The following is a 26714-nucleotide window of genomic DNA, read 5'->3' on the forward strand; positions in this document are numbered from 1 at the left end:
TCTCTTACTTTCTCTTCTTTCAGTTAGTCCTGACGAAGGGTCTCGGCCCGAAACATCGACTGTACCTCTTCCTATAGATGCTGCCTGGCCTGCTGCGTTCCACCAGCATTTTGTGTGTGTTGCTTGAATTTTCAGCATCTGCAGATTTCCTCGTGTTTGCGAATTTATGCAGGGAAGTGTTTAAACAGGAAATAACAGTATAAACTGATACTGGTAGTGAGAATATGTCTGCACAATTAATGGTTTATGGGCGTATAGGAGCACAAAAAACTATTGTTACAACAATCGGAGCTGGTGCCTCAACGCACCAGTGACCAGATTTCAGTGTTGATGTCTGATGCTGTCTGTGTGGAACTTGCTGATTCTTCTCACCCGTGTTTCCTCTCAAACCCAAAGATGTGTAGTTGGTAGGTTAACTGGCTCCTGCAAATCGTCTGTAATGTACAGTTCAGTGGTAGAATATGGAGTGAGTTGATGGGAATGCGGGAAGAATAAAATGGGATTAGTGTAAATGTGTTGGGGCAGACTTGGTGGTGGTCCAAAAACCTGAAAATAGAGCAAGCCACTTTTGTAACTGAAATGGGGTTTTCAGTGTACAACACCTTAGGAAAATCAAAAACAGAAAACAAAAGATGCATTGTTTATCAAAATAATGCACAAGTTTCAGGGCTATTGCAATCTGGAGACCTCAAAAATTGAAGAGAGCTACAAATTTAGAACTCAGCATTAGTGACTACATTAGGCCTGACGGATTGAATTGGCTGGAGGTCAGATGGGGGCTCCACTGCACTCTTGTTCTAGACTCAACCGTAGGTCCTGGAGACATTCTGCAAGGTCTGAGGTGAAGGGCCGGATACATTTTGTATACCACCCCTCATTAGCACAGCAGCCAGAAGAAGCACATCTAGCATGGCTCCAAACACATTACAACACATTAGAAAAGGTGCGAAGTTTGTTTCATTTTATACTTTTATTAAGATTAATGTTTTGTTATTTTTCACATAGAATTGTATAAGTTTTACATGTTTTCCTGTTATGACAGTGTTCAGTTCTTATGAACTGTGTGTAACCCGGACCGTTCTGTTAGAAGTACGGTTGCAAACTAAGTTCCCTTGCGACAAAAGATGCCTAAAGCCCCGAACAGCTGGCAAATGCATCCTACTGGTCTCCCAAAGGTTGGTCATCAGTCAGGCATCCGTAACTGGGGAAGACCCCAGGCTATTGAAAATAAGTTCATTGAATATGTCAAAATTAATTCATTGAAAACGAGAGCAGGAGCACACCATTCATCCCTTCAGTACTACTAACTTCCAATGCTATCATGGCTTATCGGCAGTTCCAAACCTTTGCTTGCTCTCCCTCTACCTGCTGATGCCGTTTTGTAACTAGGAACCTATCTATCCCCTCCTAAAATCCATGACCTCTGTAGCAGCATATGTCATGGTTTAACCACCCTTTTGGTGTAGAAATGTCTTCTTTTTATTTGCTCCTAATTCACTTGCCCTATAATTTAAGATACTGACTACTTGTTCTAGTTCTCAGCCAGTGGAAACATTCTGCCCACACTTGGTCTGTCCATCCATAGAGTCATACATAACAAATAAAGGCCCTTTGACCCAGTGATGGCTCCCATCTAACTGGACCCACTTGCCCACATTTGGCCCAAATCCCTTCAACCCTTTCCTTTCCATGTACTTGTCCAAACGTCTTTTAAATGTTGTTAACTTACCCGCTTCAACCACTTCCTCCAACTGCTCATTCAGTATACAGACCACTCAATGGGTGAAAAAGTTGCCCCTGAGGTTCCAGTTAAATCCCTGCCCTCTCATCCCAATCAAACATCATCTAGTTCTTGATTCACCAGCTGTTGATTCCTTCATTCAGAATCAGAAATATATCCTAATTAGCTGAGGCTCAAGCATTGAACTGTTGCCATACTGAAAAAGGCCAGTTTATTCCAGCTCTGCTTTCTGTCTTTCTGAATATCTTTGATGGTCATAAGGTTGTCCATGGACATGGGCTTGTGATTTAGACTCTGCTCACAGATGGTTTCACCTTGCAAAGCAGCCACTTTAGTGCATCTGACTAATGGCAGGCATTTAGATGCAAAGGTTAAGTGCACTGATGAACATCCAGCAGAAGGCAGATGTAAATTGTGGGTCCTGATCGCCACGGTTTGACCCACTGTCTCATTAAAGGAGCAGCTTCAACACCATACTTTGGCCCTTTTTTCGACCATGCACTCCTTAACATGTTTGTGGCTTAACTGATAAAAAAATGTTCAGCTGAAGTATTTTTTAAAAACTCACTATTTTACTTTTTACTTTGCCTGCAAAATTGTTACACTAATAGAATTGGCATCAGGGAATGCCAGACAATTCATCCTGGTGTGAGGCACAAATACTACTGCTCTTTACTGAATAGAGGTAGTGATGACCGCAGCTCATGGTTAATACTGGCGTAGATAGCTGCCCAGATGTAATGGAAGCCATTCACTGCACATACACCAATTCAAAACAAGTTCTTCTTTCAGAAAATAGGACATATATTTGTAGTTTGATAGATCGGGGTGATTGTGGGTGAGCGGTAGTAGAATCAGATGGGAGCTAATGGGCATTTGAAAGAGAAGGGAAATGGGTGGGGGAATGAGGTAATGAGATAGCTCAGAATCAGAAGGGACTTAATGTTCTGAATGAATTCTAGCTGTGTTGTGAGGAAATATATGGGCGTATCTTCACTGTGCAAGTCAATAACCAAATAACCTACAGTAGAATGATTTATCTACAAAAAAGAAAATCACATGGGCAAAATCCACTGCAAGAACTGCACGGTACTGAAGAATGAACAACAGAGAAGTGGACCTACAGTCACAGAATTAGGCAGCATGGTAACAGGCCACTTGGCCCAACATTCATGCCGACCAGGGGGTCTACCTGAGCTAGTCCAATTCGCCTGCAATTGGCTCAAATCCCTCTAAACCAGGGGTTCCTAACCTGGGGTTCATGGACCCCTCAGTTAATGGTAAGGCTCATTGGCATTAAAAAAAAAGGTTGGGAACCCCTGCTTTAAACTCTTCCAATCATATCTTTTAAACATTGTCATTGTCCCCACCTCTACAGCTTTCCCTGGCAGTTTGTTCCTTAGGCACCAAGCAGCAATGAAGGGAAGCAGGACAATTTCAAAATATGGTTGCATGGTCAGTGCAAGCCATTCTATTATTTAAGATGAATACATGAACTCAATAGATCTGTACATTGGTGAATCATTTCCCTCAAACAAAAGGGGAAAATTGTGTGGTGAATATATTACATATGTGCACATGCATGGTGCAGTTAAGTGGAGTTAAGCAGATAAGATGCTTGTGTATGAGCAGTTTCCCATGTTTCTTAATAATTCATTACATTTAGCTAAAATGAGAATGTCAGGAAATGTAGCAGAGGCTTGACCCAAACACAGAGCAGCTGTGTACATTTAGCAGTGAGAAATAACTTTAATAATAAACCGCAAAATAACAAGCCAGAAGGGACCACAAAATAAGAGAGAAAACATAACACAACAAGGTAACTGAAGGCTAGGAGCAACTGGTTGAGGCTGGCTGATTTGTATGAACAAAGATTGTGGATGAGAGCTGGGTTTAAATAAGCTGCAGGTGATGTGTTCAAAATGAGTGGCAGGTGACTCCTATTAGCTGGATAGAGAATGGGAGAAGTCTGTATGTACTGGTCTGACAGAGAATCCACACAAACATTGGTCTCTGGCAAGTAAATCACAAATAGGGAACTAGTTTTAAGGTTCATTTCACAAACGGAACGGATCTTGGAATATGAAAGCAAAATAAAACCTTGCATCCCATCAGTTTACGCTAGACTTAAAGCCAGGCCTCAAAGGTGAAGGATCTATGACTAAAGGTGAAAGATTCAATGTGCTATTGAATCACAAACTGATGAATGCTTGTTCTGTTACGTAATGTAAACAAATGGGGAGAGTCATGACAATTGAAAAAGTCCTTGTCAAGTGTGTGACTCATTACTATTTTGGACTAGATTGTGTTGAAGGATAGCCAGTGGCTTCACAGAGAAGTGACAGTGAGTCCGTGATGCATTCTAGAATCCTGCACCTACATCTGACCTCTCACTTTGTCCCTGAATTCGGTGACATGCAATGTACCTTGCACTCCATTAGATCAGGATGTTCTGTAATGACCGGGGATTGATAAGCTTTTAAATGGACCTTCAGCTCTATGTTAAAGACTGCCCTCTGATACAAACTCATTCATCTGAGTGGGGTTCTGATATTCATTAATGAAAGTGAGTGGCTCAACAACAAAATCTGTTGCAAGAACTTGGCAAGTTGAGCAGCGTCTGTGGGACGAACGGAATTACGTGATTCAAACATCTGCAGTCTCTTGAATATCCAAGGTGAGTGGTTTGCCTTATTTTCAAACTATTACATTTTAATTAACTCACATCAGTCATTGTGTTGGTGAGTGAATTTATTAGTTTTAATAGTTTGCCAATGTTTTCAAAATCCTATGCACTTTCCCAAATCTTTCTAAGCCACTGGTTGTTGGAGGTATTTGGAAACGCTGAGACAATCTTCACAAGCTGTGGGCAAGGCCTCAGTTTGCACTGCCTGATGCCAGGCTGATGCTCTGCTTTGCGGAGGGCTTAAGGCCTTTGGGAGCAATGCAGCCACAAAAAGATTAACAAAGATATAGAGTGGAAATTACCTTGGGGAAAGGCTGCAAACCACAGGCCAGGTCCAAAGGGAAACTGTTCTCTCCTAGTATTATTAAAACAGTGATGTGCCTAACAATGCTGCCATTTGTTACCCATCTCAAATTGGCCTGAGGGCAGTTAGAACACAACTACTTTGGAGGGTTTGAGGACACCTACAATATAGGATCCAGGTAAAGAGAGCAGGGACTTTAATGGGATTTTACAACCATCCTGATACAGGGTTTCAAACTGAAACATCAACAGTTCCTTTCCCTCCCACAGATACTGCTTGATCCATTGAGATCTTCCAGCAAATCTTCTGTTCCTGAATTTTTACAACTATGTACATTGTGGGGGGGGGGGGGGAGATCGGTAAAGTCAGCTTCTTTGAACAGTTCTAGATGTATTGGATCACTTAAATTTAATTCCCCAGCTGCTATGGTGGGATTTCAAACTTGGAGCAAGTGGTCTTGCAGGTTACCTTAACATTAATATTAATCTGGGGATGCTGAAAATCCAAGCCACACCAACACACACACACACACACACACACACACACACACACACAGTGCTGGATGACCTCTGCAGGCCAGGCAGAAAAGAATAAACGGTCAACATTTCAGGCTGAGGCCCTTCATCTGTCTGAAAAGAAAGATGAGAAGTCAGAGTAAGAAGGAGGGAGGAGTGGAGGAAGAAGTACAAGGTGGTTGGTGATAGGTGAAATGGGCAGAGGGGTAGGGGTGGTGAAGAGCTGGGAAGTCCATTGGTGGAAAAGATAAAGGGCTGGAGACGGGGATTCTGATAGGAGGGGGCAGAAGGCCATGGAAGAAAGGGAAGGGGAGGTGCACCAAACATTTATGCTTACAACCAATGTTTTAGAACTTATGAGCATAAATCAGATGTCAGTACAATGTCATTATACTTGCAGATTACTAGCAACGTTTCTTGGGTGCAGTGATATTGGAGACTGATGAAATATTACATATTACAGCCCTATTAAACAATCCTGACTTGTATCATTCAGAAAATAGTTTAATTTTAGCCAATGCTTTTATAAAATTAAAAGCTTAGTGGATATTTAATTACAGATTTGTTACAAAGGCCGATTCTCCTCATTAGTAAGCGCCATTACCTTTAACTGAGGTCCTGGCGCAGTTTAAGAGTTGTGTCAAGGTCTTCTGTGAGTGATCTGGGTCATTCAGCGTCCTTGAGACCGATGCTATCAGCCCAGATGTACTTGCGCTGCGGTGCAGCTGGGATATCGTAGGACAGCGTTAGGACCGAGCCTTGCAGCAGCGCACTGCTCCTGGTATCCCAGCGGCAGATATCCGTATCATTCAGCGGCCGCGAACCGCTGTGTGTCAGGAACGGTTTCGGGCCGGCCTGGCGCGATGTTGGGGAGCCGGCAATTTGCCGCCCGCGGACAAACGAGAGGTCGCCCGCGGGATCATCGGCCGCTCTCTGACCCGTTCCCGGGCAATCGTCTCACAAGCAGCGCCAGAAATTAGTAGCAGCGCTGTTGAAGATGACAGTTCCTTAATCGTGTATCCAGGAGCACGCCACTCTCTGGTACTTTTGGCTCTTTAAGGAAAAATATTCCAAAGACTTGTGATGCACTGAGAGTAAACATCTCCCCTCATTTCCATCCTAAATGGGCAACTCCTAGTTCTTTTAAACAGCGACCCCGGTTCTAAATTCGAGGATCTATCAGAAGTGGAAGTGATCGATGCGGTTACAATAACATTAAAAAAAATACTTGGATGAGTGTGGATAGAAAAGGTTTAAGGCGATAAGGGACAAACACAGGCAAATGGGACTAGCTCAGATGGTCAGCCATGGTGGCCAAGACGTCTATGGACCACATGGGCTGACAGACCTGTGGTCTGTTTCCTATGCTATATGACTCTATTTCTCTAACTACAGTAACCTGGAGCAAAACCCACAAAATGTGAGAAACTGACCAGAGACCAAAAATTTGCAGAGAGTATTGGGGTAAAGGCAATTTAAAACATGTTGTGCATAGGAATATGTAATGAGCTCTTCGGACTTGTGCAGGGATCAAGAGAGCATCGGGCTCCGAGGTTTTTAAAGAGTACCTGAATTGGTTAATTGTTTACCGAGAGTCATTAATCATTTAGAATTCATTGTGTTTTCTCTCGAGTGACTCGCTCTGTGTAACACTGTCTCCTGGTGCTTTCTGCTTAATCTTGTTATTTTGATCGGCTCGGAAATTCTGTGTTACTTGCCTTATTTAAGCGGGTTCCTGATTAACACTAATCACAAGGTCCTAGTTTTGTGAATGTTAGGTCTCGTGCTGTCGCTCGGCTGGGCCACCGATGTTCCATTGTGTCATGATCTGGTCCGTGAAGTCCGCATTCCGGTTCACGGTCTGGTCCAACGATCCGTATTCCAGGTTTTCCAGTTTTCCCTTGTCCGGTTGTGTGCCTTATTTGAGGCACATGATTCTGATCTTGGGCTGGCTACATAATCAGCTCTTGGGTTCAGCTTCAGTTGCTGGACTGTTCCCTTTCCTTCCCTTCACCTTCCTCCTGGAGCCCTGCCTGAAGCCTTGCCTCGCCTGTAACCCTTGCCTACACCACTGTCAAGTTCAACCGCCAGAGCAAGATAAGGAAGTATCTATCGTTGTTTTGAATTATCTCTGTGTCCACGCCTTCGCTAGGTAGGTCTGGCTGTTTGCCGCTACCTAGTGTTGGGATCTGTCTCTGTGTCCACTCCTTCATTAGGTAGGTCCGGCCGTTTGCCACTACCTTGAGAGAAGATCTGTCTCTCAGTGTTCTGTGTATGAGTCCTGGCCCTATGTCCTGTTTCCAAGGAGGGGTCCCGGTTCTGTGTTCCATGTTCCTGTCTCTCCCTTGACCAAGGCTCTGAGTTCCTGCCTCTCCCTCGACCAAATCAAGGCTTCGTGTTCTCACCCAGCCCAGGAGTACCTCGTCCAGCCCGGTGCTGGAGTTCCCTCATCCTGTGCCGGAGTCTCTCGTCCTATCCAAGCCACATCCAAGAACCTCGTCCTGTCCAAGCCAAGGCTTTGTACTCTCGTTCTGTCCATGTGCCTCGTCCTGTGCAGGAGTTCCACATCCTGTTCTGTGGCCATGTCCTGTTCTGTAGCCATGTCTTGTCCTTGCCTAGTTCCAGAGTCTGAGCCCGAGTCAAGACCCAAGTTCTGGGTCCTTGTCCAGTCTCTGGCTCGGAGTCTGAACCCAAGCCTTGTCATGTCCTGGCCTCGAGGAACCCAAGCCTCGTCATGTCCTCACCTCGAGGAACCTAAGCCTCGTCATGTCCTCGCCTAGATCCGGGGTCCAAGCCCGACTCAAGACCCAGGTTTCAGGTCCTTGTCCAATCCCTGGCTTGGAGTCCTTGTCCAGGTTCCAAGTTCCAAGTTCCTAGTTCCCCGTCCAGGTCCCGCTTTCCTAGTCAAGTCCTAGCCCAAGTCTGTGTTCTTGTCCCAGCTCCTAGCCTGCATCCAGTCACGTCCCTAACCCAGCTCTCTAGTCAAGTCCTGTTCCTAGTACTTCAGTGTCTATGTCTTGCATTTGGGTCTGCCACCAATGCCCCCTTTATGACACATTGGAATTCTTATGAATAAACCTTGATTGCCGTCTCTACATTGGAGTCTGTCTTTCCTCCGCACCTGGGTTCCGACATTGCCAGTGCACATCATGACAGGAATGCATTGGTTCATGAATCCATGAACACTACCTCACTACTCCTCTTTACCACTATTTTTTATTGTAATTTATGGTAAATTTTTATGACTGCACCGTACTGCTGCCACAAAACAATGAATTTTAGGACTAATGTCAGTGGCAATAAACCTGATTCTGAATTTCTTCTGGCAAAGGATGATGGGGCTGTGGAAAATCTTGTCTGTTATCTCCCAGCCTCTGTTGTCATTTCCACTCTTCCCAGCTCCAACTGCTTTTCACCCCTCCTCACTTGGACCGCTCTTGTCCTTCCCCTTTCCCTCACCTCTTAAGTTGGTCTTTCAGTCCTGATGAAGGGTCTCAAGCCAAAATCTTAGACTGATTAGGAGAATAGCCAAAGAAGAGACAGATGAAATATAGTATAATATGATAGAAGAAATAAAGGTGTAGACTATTTTCTAAATGGGAGAAAATTCAGAAATCAGAGGTGCAATCAAACTTGGGAGTCCTCATGCAGGATTCTCCAAATTTAACTTGCAGGTTGAGAAGATGATAAGGAAATGCATGGATTTGTGAAAGGAAAATCATGTCTGACGAATCTCATAGAATTTTTTGAGGATGCAACTAGTAGAGTGGATAGGGGAGAACCAGTGGATGTGGTATATTTGGATTTTCAGAAGGCTTTTGACAAGGTCCCACACAGGAGATTAGTGTGCAAACTTAAAGCACACGGTATTGCGGGTAAGGTATTGGTGTGGGTGGAGAGTTGGTTAGCAGACAGGAAGCAAAGAGTGGGAATAAACGGGACCTTTTCAGAATGGCAGGCAGTGACTAGTGGGGTACCGCAAGGCTCAGTGCTGGGACCCCAGTTGTTTACAATATATATTAATGACTTGGATGAGGGAATTAAATGCAGCGTCTCCAAGTTTGCGGATGACACGAAGCTGGGTGGCAGTGTTAGCTGTGAGGAGGATGCTAAGAGGATGCAGGGTGACTTGGATAGGTTGGGTGAGTGGGCAAATTCATGGCAGATGCAATTTAATGTGGATAAATGTGAAGTTATCCACTTTGGTGGCAAAAATAGGAAAACAGATTATTATCTGAATGGTGGCCGATTAGGAAAAGAGGAGGTGCAATGAGACCTGGGTGTCATTATACACCAGTCATTGAAAGTGGGCATGCAGGTACAGCAGGCGGTGAAAAAGGCGAATGGTATGCTGGCATTTATAGCGAGAGGATTCGAGTACAGGAGCAGGGAGGTACTACTGCAGTTGTACAAGGCCTTGGTGAGACCACACCTGGAGTATTGTGTGCAGTTTTTTTCCCCTAATCTGAGGAAAGACATCCTTGCCATAGAGGGAGTACAAAGAAGGTTCACCAGATTGATTCCTGGGATGGCAGGACTTTCATATGAAGAAAGACTGGATGAACTGGGCTTGTACTCGTTGGAATTTAGAAGATTGAGGGGGGATCTGATTGAAACGTATAAGATCCTAAAGGGATTGGACAGGCTAGATGCAGGAAGATTGTTCCCGATGTTGGGGAAGTCCAGAACGAGGGGCCACAGTTTGAGGATAGAGGGGAAGCCTTTTAGGACCGAGATTAGGAAAAACTTCTTCACACAGAGAGTGGTGAATCTGTGGAATTCTCTGCCACAGGAAACAGTTGAGGCCAGTTCATTGGCTATATTTAAGAGGGAGTTAGATATGGCCCTTGTGGCTACGGGAGTCAGGGGGTATGGAGGGAAGGCTGGGGCGGGGTTCTGAGTTGGATGATCAGCCATGATCATAATAAATGGCGGTGCAGGCTCAAAGGGCCGAATGGCCTACTCCTGCACCTATTTTCTATGTATGTTTCTATGAAAGCAAATTCAATGTTGGTATTCATTTCGACACAACTAGAATATAAAAGCAAAGGTCTAATGCTGAGGCATTGGTGAGATCTCACTTGGGGTATTGTGGACCCCTTTGTCCAAGAATGGATGTGCTGGCGTTGGAGAGGGTCTAGAGTAGATTTATGAGAAATTATTCCAGGAATGAAAGGGTTAGCTTATGAAGAGCAGTTGATGGGTCTGGACCTGTGCTCACTGGAGTTCAGAAAAATTAGGGGGCTTCTCATTGAATATTGAAAGGCCTAGATAGAATGGATGTGGAGAAGATGTTTCCCATAGTGTGGGGAGTAAGTCCAGAGAGTGCAGCTGCAGAATAGAAGGATGACTCTTTAGAACAGGGATGAGGAGGAATTTCTTCAGCCAGAGGGACAGTCTGCTGTGGTGGCCAAGTCATTGGGTATATTTAAAGAGGAGACTGAGAGGTTCTTGATTAGTCATGGAGTGAAATGTAATGGGGAGAAGGCAGGAGAATGGGGTTGAGAATGATAATAAATCAGCCATGATGGAAAGGTGGAGAAGATTCAATGAGTTGAATGCCCTAATTCTGCTCTCATGTCCTTACACATCCGGAGAAGGATGCTTATGTGAGAATGTTGTTCTTGGACTACAGTTCAGCATTCAACACTTTAGTTGCATCCAGGCTCAACAAGAAGTTCAGAGACCTCGGCCTTGACTCTGCCTTGTGCAGCTGGATCCGAGACTTCCTGTTAGATCGGCAGCACGTGGTAAGAGTGGGTTCCCTCACCTCACACCCTCTGACCCTCAATACACTCAGGGCTGTGTACTGAGGCCCCTCCTTTATTCCCTGTATACCCCATGACTGTATCACCACCCACAGTTCCAATCTGCTAATTAAATTGGCCAATGACACTACATTGATTGACCTTATCTCAAACAATAACGAGGTGGCCTACAGGGAAGAAGTAATCTCTCTGATACAGTGGTGTCAAGAAAACAACCTCTCCCTCAATGTCGCAGAAAGAAAGGAGCTGGTTGTGGATTACAGGAGGAATGGAGACAGGCTAACCCCTACTGACATCAATGGATCTGGGGTTGAGAGGGTAAACAGCTTTAAGTTCCTCAGCATCCACATCACTGAGGATCTCACGTGGTCTGTGCGCACCAGCTGTCTGGTGAAAAAGGCACAACAGCACCCCTTTCACCTCAGACAGTAGAGGAAGTTTGGTATGGGCCCCCAAATCCTAAAAAGTTTTTACAGAGGCACAATTGAGAGCATCCTGACTAGCTGCATCACTGTCTGGTATGGGAACTGTACCTCCCTTAATCGCAGGACTCTGCAGAGAGCGGTGCAGACAGCCCAGCGCATCTGGAGTTGTGAACTTCCCATGATTCAGGACATTTACAAAGACAGGCGTGTAAAAAGGGCCCGAAGGATCATTGGGGACCCGAGTCACCCCAACCATAATCTATTCCAGCTTCTACCATCTGGGAAACAGTACTGCAGCATAAAAGCCAGGACCAACAGGCTCCGGGACAGCTTCTTGCACCAGGCCATCAGACTGATGAACTCACACTGATTTGAGTGTACTCTATGTTACATTGACTGTTCTTTTTATGATAAATTATTATAAGTTACAATGGTTGCACATTGCACATTTAGATGGAGACGTAACATCTAGATTTTTACTCGTGTATGTGAAGGATGTAAGAAATAAAGTCAATTCAATTCAATTCAATATGACTTGTGTCTCAAAATATCGATATCCAATTGCCCACCCCCCCCCCCCCCCATGGATGCTCCCTGAACCACTGAGTTTCTCAAGTTTATTTTGGTCCAGATTCCAACATCAGCAGTCTCCTGCATCTTTCAGAATGTAATACATCAATGGGTTGTTGTGGATGCCAGATCATCAAGGGCATTTAAAGAGCAGGTAGGTGCATTTTGAAACGTTCAGGCAATTGAGGGCAATGGGGAACTGACACAGATGAATCCGCCATGGCCATATTGAATGATGGGGCAGGTTTGAGGGGCCATTAGGTCTAGGTCTGCTCCCACTTTGTGTCTGGATGCACAAGGTTTTAACACGGAGTAATCTCTTTCCCCTCACAAATACTGCTTGACCTACTGATTTCCTCCAGCAGATTGTTTGTTGTTTTAGATTCCAGAATCTGTGGTCTCTTATATCTTTAGTTTCTTATGTTCTTGTGCTTCCTGCTACTTCCAAGCTTATTTGAGGGTTCTCTGGGAAATTGCTGCTGGCTGGTGATTCTAGCCCTCTGGAACTGTTTCAGGTGATGCCTGGTCCAGCCATGGGGGATACTGAGGACAGCAAGATTTCACTAAGGCTGCAGAAAATTCAAAGGTTTTGGGTAAATCAATGTCTGTTACATTTGCCTTGATGTCCACATCTCCTGACCTTTCAAACGTTCCAGCAGGGGAATGGGTCTGTAAGTATTGGAGGAGAGGAAAACCATTCATAAGATAAGTGAGCAACGTTGGCTTTGATAGACCCAATTAGCCCCTGGTTGGTTCCTCAGCTAGTCAAGTGGAAGTACTCAGTTCATTTTGGGTCTCACTCTAAATATATTTCTCTAAATGAGAGCCATTCTACATGATCCTTGCTGGCGATGTTTCTCAGGAATCTAGAACCAGAGAGCACTCTTTAAACTTTAGGGTTGCCCATTTCAAACAAGATTTTTTTTTCCCAGGGGCTCATGAGTCTATGGAACACTCCTTTTAAAAGAGCAGTGGAAACAGAATAATTGAAGGCAAAGGTAGACAGAAAGTCATTAAGGAAGGAAGTGAATGGTTACCTCAGGTAGACAGAAATGCAGAGTCGATGTTGCAATCAGAATCGACGTCATGAAGTGGACTTGTGGGAGTGAGTGACTTGCCCCATCTTGTAATTCCAGTGGTTGCATTGTTATTTTGGTCATTGCCCCATTTAGTATGAAGGAAGTTCAAATGGCCAACATCATGAGAAAATGATACCAAGATGCTCAGTCTCACAGAACCTATTTATCCTGTCACAACAGCATCCTCAATAGAACATCAATATGTTCTTCTGTTTGGTACTTCAATGAGAAGTATTTTAGGGATGCTGAAATGAAATCTGATAGTGTGTCTATTTGAATGTGGATGTATTAACCTTCCTCAGGACTGGAGCAACTTGAAAGCAGTATAAATAATGGAACAGTTTTCATGAACTGAAATCCAGAAAATCTTCAACAACCCACAATGACTGACACATCAAGGAAGCCTCTGTAAGGCTCTGTCATCAAGTCACCATTGCTAACACTGGGGCCTGACAGAAGGTGCATGGCAAAAAGGGAAATACTGTCAACAACGAGGTTTATCACCCATCCTACAAAATACCAGAGATGATATGGACAGTCATCACACAATGCTGGACTACCCAGTGAAGAAGTGACCACTCTCATTGCTGCTGGAAAATCAAATCCATCCTGCATACGAATGTAGACTCCAAAACCACACTGAGCATCATTATATCAATCACAGCCCAAGACAGACTATCCACATCAAAGTTGTATATTCTAAAATCAATAGAAACTGTTTAAGCTTTGCCTAATGAATTCTGCAACTCTCTATGTGAAGAATTTTGATGCTTTGATACCACCTGCCTGGTCTTTGTTTACTAAAATGCAATGTTTCGGGTGCAGTGTTAAACACTGCTATCTTAACGTAATTTGGAAATGATAATTATAGAGCAAAATAAGGAAGCAATTAAAGGAGAAGAAAAAGGCCATTAGACCAGTGGTTTCCAAAGTGGACGTTATCAGCCTGCTGGGGTTGGTGGGAGTTTCTAAGGGGTAATATCAATAAAGAGGATGATGGAGAGGGCATTCTGTAGAAAGGGGGCTGCTGAGGGATTGCAGACTTAATTTGAGAAATTATTATGAGTATTTGATCATCAATACTTCATTGATTACAGTGATCATGTAATCACCTCATCTCTTGCTAATCCACTGTTCTCTTAGACTTTGCTTGAAGCATGTTAGAGTTGTTGAAAAGCAATGTGACACTTCTGTATTTGGCACATCATAAGAAATCTGACTGAAGAAATTGTGATATCTCAGGGCCCAGTGCATGCATTATTGCCATTCATTACTGTGGTACAGTGTTAGCTATCACAATTCCCATACTCTAATCACACTGTGACACAATTCCTGTGAGTTAAGGCACGGCATTCAATGGGGCAAAGGTCAAAATATACCCTTTTGAATGGTTTTGATGGAATTTCTCTGGCCCGTGGCCTAAGATATCGCTGCCCCACTTTATGTACCTTCAGGCAGAGAGTCAGGTTTTACCTGAGCTATGATGGTATCATTACTTTCTCCTTTATTGATTGCAGCACTTGAGGTCGGACTTAAACAATAGGCGATTGACTGTGGTCATTAATCCACAACAAAAATAGCAGAACCAGACCTAATAAAAAAAGTATAGACAGTATAGTGCAGGCTATCTGAAATATGGATTTATACCAGCACCAAGCAACCTACAGCAGCCAACGTGTCTGTTGTGTGAAAATGTTTTTTTTTCAAATGAGGTTCCTTGAACGTTTGAAAAGAATACACTCCAATAAATGAAACAAAAACTTAGATTATTTTTAGTCACCTCATGAAAACATTCAGAAATGGAAAATACTTTAAAAGATGTTTCACAAAGAACAGTGATGGTTTGTATGCTTCACACAACATCCATTGCTCATTGCTAAATCTGGAAAGCTCAATACAATTGGAGAAGAACTAATTCTGCCAGAAGTAAGGGAGGTTCTGAGTACCGTTTTGCCTAAGTCAGCAGACCAAATAATTAAAACGATTCCACTCAACAACAACTCTGTTCAAAGACAAATAGATGAAATGTTGGAGAATGTGGTGACATACTGCGCAACATACTTAGGACAACAGAAACACGAGGAATACTGCAGATGCTGGAAATTCAAGCAACACACATCAAAGTTGCTGCCTGGCCTGCTTCATTCACCAGCAACTTTGATGTGTGTTGCTAGGACAACAGAATTTGCCCTGCAGTTGGATGAGTCAACTATGCCAGGCAAAGACGCTGCCATAGACGCTGCCTGGCCTGCTGAGTTCCTCCATCATTTTGTGTGTGTTGCCTGGATTTCCAGCATCTGCAGATTTTCTCTTGTTTGTGAGATGCCTTTATGCCCTTTTTGAAACTGTGATAGAATTCTATGAAGACTCAAGTGCTTCATTCAGCAATCAACTCAAGAATATTAAGCATGACATTGCTTATTTGTCAGAATTACTTGCAAAGTTTAATGAAATCAATCTGCAAATACAAGGAAATTATGTGAATCTTATCAAAGTCAAATCAGTCGTCTCCACATTTCTGTGGAAGATAACCCCAGGTGCAACATTGGCAGTCAAGACCATTTCCCGATTTCAAAGTCTCTGAGTTGGAAGAGAAATAAAGAATTTTATATAATTGCCAGAAAGGGAGGGAGGCAGTAACCCAAAAAAGTTTGGGAACCTCTGCATTAGATGAAGCTCTCAACCACCAAATATCAGAGCCACAGTAATTGTCTCTTTGCACACTTCATCACACCCCTCCCCCAAACCTAGCCTAATGATTCTCATTCTATTTTTAAATTAATTGCCCTATCTCCAATTGTCTACTATCATTCATATTTAGATTCCATATTCACACAATCTCTAAACTAATTAAGCTAATGCTACATTATTGTGTCATTAATTAGTTGATTAGAGCACTAGGTCAACATCCTGCAAAAATTATGTACATCTGTTCACTCAGCATACATTTTGACTAGATTCAGGCAATTATCTTTATCTATTTGACATGTTAATATGTAATTTTTGTTCATTCTTGTTTGTAATTTAAAAATGTGCCTGGGACTTGCATTTATCCTTCTGTGTATTGGTGAAGATATCAATTGTACAATTAAAAGACACATTTACCCTAATTATAATTGTGGAGGTAATGCTCTTTTTAAATAGCTCACGTAATAGAATTGAGGGAATGATTACTGTAATAAGGACATGTATCCCATAGGTGTTTATAGATCATCTCTTGATTTATAGTTTTTCACTTGTAGGATACAGAAAGGCTCAGAGGAACCATGTGTGTCAAAGTCCCATTTGGAGTTTTCCCAAAGCTTAGAAAATGCTTGCTTTTTGTATGTATATACAGGTTAAACAAACCAATAGTATAATTGTACACAATGGCACATAAATTTTACAGTTATTTGAAAAATTTCCGCAGTTTTCCGCAGTGGTAATCAGATACACTTTCATATTAAATCCTATGGGGATCTAAAATTTCCCAATGAGCAGATGTTTTTAACAAATCATAAGCACAAGAGTTTCTACAGATACTGGAATTCTGAGCAACACACACACACAAAGTACTGGAGGAACTCAGCAAGTCAAGCAGCATCAATGGAGGAGAATAAACAGTTGATGTTTCAGGACTAGGTCCTTCATCAGGACTTGAAAGGAATGGGGGCAGAACCCAGAATGAGAAGGTAGTGAAGAGAACGCAGTACAAACAGCCAGGTGACAGGTGAGACCAGGTGAGGAGTAGGTAGGTGGGTGAGATGAAGCAAGAAGCTGGGAGAGGGTGGGTGGAAGAGTAAAAAACTGAAGAAGAAGGAATCAAATAGGTGAGAATAGTGGACCATGGAAGAAAAGGAAGGAGGAGGGTATCCAGTGAGATGAGAAGGGGTGAGAGGGTGACCAGAATGGGAAATGGAAAAAGAGGGGAAAGGTGGGGGAGAAATTACCATAAATCAGAGAAATCAATGTTCATACTCTCTGGTTGGAGACTATCCAGATGGAATATAAGGTGTTGTTCATCCAACCTGAGTTTGGTCTCATTATAGAAATTGAAGAGGCCATGGGCAGACATGTCAGATTGGGAATGTGATGTTGAATTGAAATGAGTAGTCAGTGGGAGATCCTGCTTTTTGTGGCAGACAGAGCATTTTACCTCTTACTCCTATCCCCTCCCAGCTTCTGACTTTATCCCCTCCCCCTCTCCAACCCAGCTACCTTCCCACCACTTGGTTTCACCTATCACCTGCCAACTTGTATTCCTCTCCTCTCCCACCTTCTTACTCTGGCTTTTTCTCCCCTCCTTTCCAGTCCTGAAGGGTCTTGGCTCAAAGCGCTTATTCCCCTCCATAGGTGCTGCCCAACTTGCTGAGTTCCTCCAATATTTCCTGTGTTTTTAACAAACAAAGGTCTTTATTTACATATGCTCATTATACATCATAATAAGTAAGCTTTTCAGAAGAGTGAGTGAGTGACTATATGCATTTTTAAAGCTGGATTCAAATAACCATCCCAGTACTGCTATGATTTTAAATCATAACCAAAGGAACATTGTTCCATTTGGTGGTATACAGGATATGTTGTCGGTTGAATGACATCAAACTGAACTTGAACATATTTGCCAATTTATTTTGGATATCTGGCATGCAGTGTATTCTAAGGTCAGTCTTGCTTATGTGGCTGTTACATTAAGAGACAGTGACCCATCAGTGAAAATTGTTACACTGAATACATTTTGAGACATGAAGATACTTTAGATCAATTTACAGTGCTCATCTACTGGATCAGTTTATTTTTAGTTTATTTTTTATTGAGATATAGCATGGGATAGGCCCATCTCTCCCTTTGAACCATGCTGCCCAGCAATCCCCCAATTTAAGGGCAATTTACAATGGCCAATTAACCTACCAATCCAGTACATCTTTGGACTGTGGGAGGAAACCAGAGCACCCGGAGGAAACCCACACAGTCATGGGGGGAACATACAAACTCCTTACAGGTAGTAACAAGAATTGAACCTGGATCTCCTGTACTCTAAAGTGTAGTGGTAACCACTACACTATTGTGCAGCCTATTTTAATACTACATGGATTTTATGCCTCCTGATCTAGAACATATCTTAGTTGTGTGGTGTAAAACTGCTTTAAAATCTCATCTAACAAGCTGCTTCAAACTTATTTCAACTAATTGCTCAGAACATAATATTCACAAATGGTTTAAGGTAAAAAGAGAAAAATTAATCTCCAGTCAACGTGAACTTAGATCCTTTAGCATGGGAGAACATCCTAATATGAATATAAGCAATCTAATTTTAATAAAAATTGTCACCAAGTCAAAGAAAGGAACCAATGCTAGCAAAGAGGTAGGCTTTAAGCAATGTCTTAAACTGGAAGAAAAGCAGTGAAGGAAAAGGATAATGTACAAAAGGCAAGATTTTGAAAATGTAGAGATTTTAAAAGATTGTAGGTCTGAAAGAGGTCACATTGGTACATATGTCAATAAAAGCAATGGAAATTTTGTTCAGCATGCATGTTTTATGATTGATCTGTTTAGGACATCTTCAAGGAGCGAAGTCTTAAAAAGGTGACATCCATTACTAATGATCCCCATCACCCAGGTCATGCCCTGTTCTCAATGCTACCATCGGGAAGGAGGTACAGAAGCCTGAAGGCACACACTCAATGATTCAGGAGCAGCTTCTTCCCCTCTGCCTCAGATTTCTGAATGGACATTGAACCCATCAACATTACCTCACTACTTTTATTTTTGCTGTACTTATTTAACTGTTTATTATATAATTGCTGTAATCCATGTTCTTTTTTTCTCTATTATTATGTATTGCATTGTACTGCTGCTGCAAAGACAACAAGTTTCATGACATAAGCCAGTGATATTAAACCTGATTCTGATTATTAAATTTGATAAAAATTTCCTATGAATTGACAGGGAAAGGGAAGACACCGTGTAAGGCAGATGACATGAAAGTTGGTGGAGTTGTGGGTAGCATAGATGGTTGTTGTAGGTTACAACGGGACATTGACAGGGGGCCGAAGTGGGCTGAAAAGTGGCAGATGGAGTTTAATCTGGAAAAGTGTGAAGTGATTCACTTCCCAAAACAAGAGAAAATCTGCGGATGATGGAAATCCAAGCACCACACACAAAATGCTGGAGGAGCTCAGCAGGTCAGACAGCATCTATGGAAAGGAGTACAGACGACATTTCAGGCTGAGACCCTTCATCAGGACTGGAGAAAAAAAGATAAGGTCAGGATAAGAAGGAGGGGGGAGGGGAGGAAGAAACACAAGGTGATAGGTGAAATTGGGAGCGGGGAGGACTGAAGTAAAAAGCCGGGAAGTTGATTGCTGAAAGAGATACAGGGCTGGAGAAGGAGGAATCAGATAGGAGAGGACAAAATGCCATGGTAGAAAGAAAAGGTGGAGGAGCACCAGAGGGAGGTGATGGGCTGGTGAGGAGGTAAGGTGAGAGAGGGAAATGGGAATGGTGAAGGGGATGGGGGGGATTACTGGAAGTTTGAGAAATCAATGTTCATGCCACCAGGTTTGAGGCTATCCAGACAGAACATAAGTTGTTGCTACTCCAATGTGGCCTCATTGCGACAGTAGAGGAAGCCTTGGACTGACATATTGGAATGGAATGGGAAGTGGAATTAAAATGGGAGACAATTAGGAGGTCCCTTTTTTTTCTGGCAGATGGAGCATAGGTGCTCAGTGAAGTGGTTTCCCAATCTGCGATGAGTATCCCTGATATGCAGGAGGCCACATCAGGAGCACTGGATACAGTAAGTGACTCCAACAGCCTCACAGGATTCACTTTGGAAGGTTGAATTTGAAGGCAGAATGCAGAGTTAATGGCAGCATTCTTTGCAATGTGGAGGAACATAGGGATCCTGGGTTCCATGTCTACTGATCCCTCAAAGTTGCCACACAAGTTGATAGAGTTTTTAAGAAGGCATATGGTGTGTTGACCTTCATCAGTTGGGGGACTGAGTTCAAGAGCCATGAGATAATGTTGCAACTTTATAAAACCCCGGTTAGACCACACAGAGTATTGTGTTCAATTCTGGTTGCCTCATTATAGAAAGGATGTGAAAGCTTTAGAGAGGGTGCAGAGGAGATTTACCAGGATGCTGCCTGGACTAGGGGCATGTCTTATGAAGATAGGTTGATTGAGCTAGGGCTTTTCTCTTTGGAGAAAAGTATCTTGATAGAGATGTACAAGGTGGTAAAAGGCATAGATCAAGTGTATAGCCAGAGACTTTCCCAGGGCAAAAATGGCTAATACGAGATGTGTAATGTTAAGGTGATTGGAGGAAAGCATAGTGGGGATATCAGAAGTAAGATTTTATTTTTAAACAGAGAATGATGTGTGGATCACCCTGCCAGGGTGATGGAAGAGGCTGATACATTACGACGTTTAGGATACCTAGCTAGGCAATGGATGTTAGAAAAAGGTAGGGCTAAAGGTTAGATTCATCTTTGAGTAGGTTAAAAGGTCAGCACAATATCGTGGGCCGAAGGGCCTGTACTGTACTGTAATGTTCTAATTTTGTCCTCCAGGCAGTTACAAGGCACTTTTGGCATGAACATGAAATATAGTTGAGGCCAAACTAATTTTTCTTTGAGTTTAATCTATAGGCGTGTAAATAGTTCAAAGAACACCCCTAGGCCTTTTTCAGCTTTGCAGGGGCTGCAGTCAAACTTCGAAGAAGCACGCATTTTAAACTTTACTATGAAGGTTTATTTAACATAGTCTGAGTTGGCCATTAGTTCCTTGCTCCGTTTTAACAGAGCTGAAAACTCGTTTCATCCAAATCTTAAACCAGCAGTTAGCTGAACACTGGCCATTCATTTTTTCTAAGTACAGCAGTTTTTTTTCCCCTTGGATAGAGCTATGTGCAACTGTCGGTTAAACTGGTGCCTTCGTCTTTTAAATAGATACTGCCGTTAAAGTTAGGCTCAATGTAAAGGCAGGGGGCGGAAAGAACTGGAGATTGTACTCTGCAGTGACCGAACTGACCTCGTCGCCATGGAGTTCGCTAAACATTGTGACTTTGCCTAACTAAGTTTGGTTTTGCCGAATAAAAGCGACGAGAAGTTTAAAAACAGAATCAAGTGCAAGCCTAATCAAATCGACACGCGTTGGATCTTGTCACTCAAAAAAAGGTACAAAATAAAAATGAACGAAAACACACACACACACACACACACACACACACACACACACACACACACACACACACACACATTGATTTAACGACCTTTTGGTGAAAGGCTATTTTGTTTGGATCCGCCAAGATTCGCGTTTGATCACGCAGTCAACACCGTGCTCAGGCTGTGTTAAGTCGGCAGCTTGCAATATGTCACACACACGACTACTGAAACAATGTGAGTAACACTCGGCAGTTTCTCTGTTTCAACGCCTAGCTTGCGGCGACAGGAGCGCAGCAAGGAAGTTCGGGGACAACCGACACCTACAGCCCACATTTAAACAGTTCACGATCAAGCTTCAAATAACTCGATTAAACATCTCGGCACGCAACAGTGAAACTTTAAAAGGAAGTAAAATTATTTTATAGTCCAAGTTGCCATTCCCAACAATTACAAAGTTGAAAAAATATATAAATTAATTAATCCATATTTATAAATATTAAATGTATGTAAAATCTATGTAGCAACAAACATTCAAGCATCTTGACTTTATAGTGTATACGTAGATTTATAGCTTATATATGGTATACATATGGTTATATATGATATATATATAGTTTATGAAATTATGAATTTTATTATGTAAAAAGGCTATATACTGTTGAGGATATAGTCAGATTATTTTAGAGCGGCGAGCTATCTCTTTGTGTCTCATGACACCTATTTTCTGTTGTTGTCCCCGTAGAAATGTTGGGGCTAGATACGAACTCACCCAATGCCGAAAGCTGAACAGCGTTACCCGATCGGGCTGTAACCGGACGCCTCTTATTCATTAGCGCCAGATGCGCCTGGCATCTCTTCGGAGCCGCGCTGTCATGTGGCCCGGTGGCCGGGCTGCGAGGGGCGAGTCTGGACGTTGTCTATCAGCTGCGGTTCTGCACTGAAACCTCTTCCTTGAGTGAAGCCGGAGCACAGGGGGATTCGGAGCGCCGCCTATCGACCGCCCGTCTCGCAGCCAGCCTTGTACAGAAAGCAAGCGGCATACCAAAATCCCCAACTAATCTTATTTACACGCGTTTCCCCCTTGCAGGAACCAATCCCGTCCATTGCTGAGTACAAATAATTAACTCTGATTGTTTTTTATGAAAAAAAAACTTCTAAAGCCACCGAGGGAATAGAGCTCCCTCCCTCACATCCTGCATTATCATGACCTTATGGGGTAACGTGTTGGCAAAGGGTTCTTGGAATCAATTTGGTTTGAATTCAGCTTAGATCCTATTCATATGTTCCTGGCACCCCCATCAGCCAGGCGGCTAGAATCTGATTAAGTCGTTATTAGTCAGACAGAATCGCGACTAAAAGGCACGTCCAACACTTGATTTATTTTTAAAGCATTTTGTCCAGCGATTAAAATTATTAGTGATTCCTAATTCCTTCCTCTCCTCCTCTTTCGGCGTTATTTGGAGCAGGGATTCGTTAACCGGTTTTGGCCAATTGGGAGGGAAGTCGACGCAGACTATCAAAATGCTGCAGATATATGGGTGTAATAGTTGATGGCGGTGGACGTAAGGTGATGTAATATGTTGGGTGGTGAAGGATGGTGGTGACTGGGTGCTGCTTGACGGTGATATGACTCCTGAGTTCATTCAGTGCATTGGTGAAAGCTAGAATACGGCACACTGTGTGGAGGAGCAAAGAATCACGGAAAACAAACTACAGGTTTTATATTTTATTGTGCTTACTGGAGAAACTGTTGTTGGTTTCACAGAGTACTGACAGGAAACCACCGATAGACTGGCATGGTCCTCAGAAGGTCTAAGCCTTTATGGTAGTATCGACAGAGACCATTCACGACAGGTATAATCACGGCTAATACCTCAGTGAGAGTGAGGGAATTAAGTCTTTTTCATGGTGGTCATAATTTATCCAATGCCACTAATTCAAAGAAAATCAGGAGAGTCCTACATTCTTGAGAATGCTTTTTGAGCCCAGTTTATACAGATTATTGAGGGATGCTTCCAACTTTTAATAAATTCAGCCCTGACTCATTGTGAAGTACAACAAAGTCGTGTTATTTAAAAAAAGTGCAGAATTTCTAATATAGGTTTATGAACTGAACCCTGCAAGAAGTACATTGTATTAATTTCTGCATTCATTGTTAGCAGAATGGCATGTGGTGTAGCATTAACAATATTTTTATTTCAGGTTGTTAATTGATTAACATCTCCAAGAAGGTAGTAAGGCTGAGTGTGGTGAATGAAATACACAATGACCAGGTTTTATTGGCCCAATGACTTTTAACAGACATACAAAAAGACTAGGCATGATTGCCCTAATAATCTTTAACCATGTAGCAAGAATGCGATTGATAAATGATATGTCTTGACAATGTCTAGTGCGTCAAATGTTTCTTTATTCTAGATTGATAAAGCAATATTTGATAAAGATCATTTACTTAGATGCTGTTTATTGTTATAGTTCTTTATTTCCAGATGGGTCAAGGAGCAGTAAATACAACTTCCAAAAACGGTCACTTAATGGAATGAAGTAGCCAAGTTCCAAAATGATTCCAACCTCCTTTAACTTAATGTTCTGGCTATAATTATCCATTTCAAATTAAATCAGTTAGTAACGTTTACAACACATTATTAATGTAAGAATGAAGCAAATACATTGTTAAATCAAAAACAAATTAATAAATAGCCATTGGTGTTTCTTTAAGTTTTCTTTTTAATTGAAAGAAAGCATGATAAATACTGAGCAGTTTAATATCAGTAACTGATACTTGATATCTTTGGGATTGAAACCAAATACACAGATACAATATCCACTTAAATTAAACACTACTGCAGTTTCCATGGTGCTAATTCTAAAAAAAATGTAATCTTAAACTCAGGACTACTCTATTATTAATTAACAAGGGCATCAAACGATATTAGAAGCTGGCTTGCATTGTATGTGCCTTCAAATATCACTAAGGTTGTGTTGGTCCCTACACCTAACTTCTCTTGAGAAAATAGTAGGCAGCAGTTCCATACATTTCTAGTGAAGATTCTGTCAAGCTGTTATTGGGAAGTGGGTTCTGGGACCTTGACCTGGTGATGATGAAGACACATTAATATATTTTGAAATTTCTTGGTGATACAGGTCCTGAGTTTGGGAAGTAGTTCTGAAGTAACAACAGTACATTTGTAGTTGATATATGCTGTAGTCACCATGATTCAGTGGTGGAGGGGTGCTAACTAAATGGATTGCTTTGTCCTGGATGGTATTCAGAGCTTGTAGAAGCTGCGCTCTTCCAGGCAGGTGAAGAGTTTTCCATCACACAGGGAAAATCTTTTAAAACTAACATGAAAAATCTACAGCAAAATCTGTGAATGCTGTGTTATAGGGAAGCTTAAGCCTTTTTGACGTTTTGAGTGAAGGAAGAGTACTGAATATACTTTAAAAACTTATCATTTTACAGTATTTGGAAGTTAATAACCACACTGGTAGTAATAGAGCAATTTTGGAAAACTGCAAATTAGTTGCAAAGAGAACCCATCACCCAGAAATAATAGCTTTAAGACAAATTAAAGTCCAACGTGACTCTAGATTTCAAAATGAATTGATTGTTATCATATTTAATGGTAGTCCATGCACAATCACAGAATGCTTGAATGAAACTGAGCAAAGCCAGAGATCAACCAAGAATTGGAAAGGCCTTATTTTGTCCAGGTCAAAATCTGCGTACAAAGAAAGGCATGCAAAATATCTCAGCATATGGGCTCAGCGTCTCCCTATGTTCCCGATAGCTAATTACTTACATTTGAGATGTAGTTACTAGGTCACCTAGTGAATATCGGTTGGAACATTGTAAAGTCCCACTAGTCATAGAAATCATATTCAGATGATCTACCTTTAAGTGTTGATTAAGAAATGTGTATTGTTCAGGGCAACAAGCAGTTCTTCCATCATCTTCAAGATGGTGATGTGTGACCTCACCTGCCATCTTTGGTGCACTGCGGCACCACATTGTGCCCCTTGTTTTCTCAGCTGGAATTCTGACTACCATTTCTACACCCTACTTCAACTTAAAGTTAACAACTACCAGCTCTATAATATTGCCAGTCTGCGCCTCACTGTTTTCTATCAGCGTTTGAAACCTTTAGCCTATTTCTGATACTTTCAGGTTTCAATATTCTCCTGATCATCCTCCCTCTACCACACTCCAAAAAGGCAAGCTCGTCCAAATCTTTTCTGAACACACAAATTTTCATTTACCTATCCTGCATTCGTTGAGCCATATTGGTTTGCTGTCCAAAATGCCTGAAATTTATATTTCTCAACTTTTTCTAGTACAGTATTCAGTTGCCCAGCTATGGGACAGATGCCATTAAGATGGAAAGCATGCAGACAAGATTCACAAGGGTATTACGGGGACTGCAGGACTCAGTAGTCTGGAACAAATTTTCCCAGAGTGTAGGAAGCTGATTGGTGACCTTATGGAGAGTACAACAGCAGGAAATTTTTGGTACAACAATATAAGACATTGCTTAAGATACAACCAAAATACTGTGTGTAATATTGCATGCCACATTCTATAATAGTCATAATTATACTGGAGAGGCTGCAGAGGAGATTTACCAGAATCAAAGTCAAAGAATCAGATTGACTGACATATGTCATGAAATTCACACAAAATGGTGGAGGAACTCAGCAGGCCAGGCAGCATCTATGGAAAAAAAGTAGTCGACGTTTCAGGCCGGAAAGTCGACTGTACTTTTTTGTATAGGTGCTGCCTGGGCTGCTGAGTTCCTTCACCATTCTATGTGTGTTGCTCAGATTTCCAGCATCTGCAGGTTTTCTCTTGCTTATGTCATGAAATTTGTTGTTTTGTGGCAGCAGTACAGTGCAATATAAAACAGGCACTATACTGTATGTTACAGTCAGACAGCAGGCATCTTTGATGATAGATGCTGCCTTCTTGGGGCAGTGTCTCATGTAAATACACTCAATGGTGGGGAGGAATGTGCCAATGAAATATTGGCCTGAGTCCACTGCTGTCTGTAGCTGTTCCCGAGCATTCGATTTGCCATACCAGACCATGATGCAACCATAAAGGACATTGGAGAAAAGGTAAGATTTTACAACAATCTATGATCTCTATTACTAGCACTACTTTAATTCCTTGAAGTTACTTATTCTATGAGAGGCCTCATATTCCATGGCAGTGGCCCAAGTAAGGTCAGTTGCTCTGAGCAATTTCAAAGCAGCCTTCAGCCCACTGCTCAGGACTTGCTTTATTATTAGAAGCCGGTAGTTTTCTCATGTCTTGTAGGCACTGTTCACATTCGCGGCTTCTTGCTTATCCATATCAGGTGCTCAGAAGTCCTAGAGAGAATATTTGGAAATAAACAGTGACGACAGAAATCAGGTATAATGCTTACGTTCTTGGTAAGGTTAACTTGGCCTCCATAAAAAAAACCTTGTAATTTCT

The 26714-nt window shown here is 42.2% G+C and overlaps 1 protein-coding gene and 1 long non-coding RNA gene across 2 annotated transcripts in view; one reads left to right on the forward strand and one right to left on the reverse strand.

Moving 5' to 3' along the window:
• Window positions 1-4155: 4155 nt before the first annotated feature.
• On the forward strand, window positions 4156-23941 carry LOC140212602 (uncharacterized). Its single transcript, XR_011889757.1, has 3 exons — window positions 4156-4418; window positions 21023-21250; window positions 21981-23941. It is a non-coding gene; the product is annotated as an uncharacterized lncRNA (long non-coding RNA).
• stmnd1 (stathmin domain containing 1) overlaps window positions 23706-26714 on the reverse strand; it is a 50044-nt gene continuing 47035 nt past the window's right edge. The window contains exon 6 of the mRNA XM_072283599.1: window positions 23706-26608. Within this exon, the coding sequence (XP_072139700.1) occupies window positions 26600-26608 (9 nt within the window). The 3' untranslated portion in view covers window positions 23706-26599. The remainder of the gene's footprint in view (window positions 26609-26714) is intronic.

Source organism: Mobula birostris, chromosome 19 (assembly GCF_030028105.1).
Source record: "Mobula birostris isolate sMobBir1 chromosome 19, sMobBir1.hap1, whole genome shotgun sequence".
NCBI lineage: Eukaryota > Metazoa > Chordata > Chondrichthyes > Myliobatiformes > Myliobatidae > Mobula > Mobula birostris.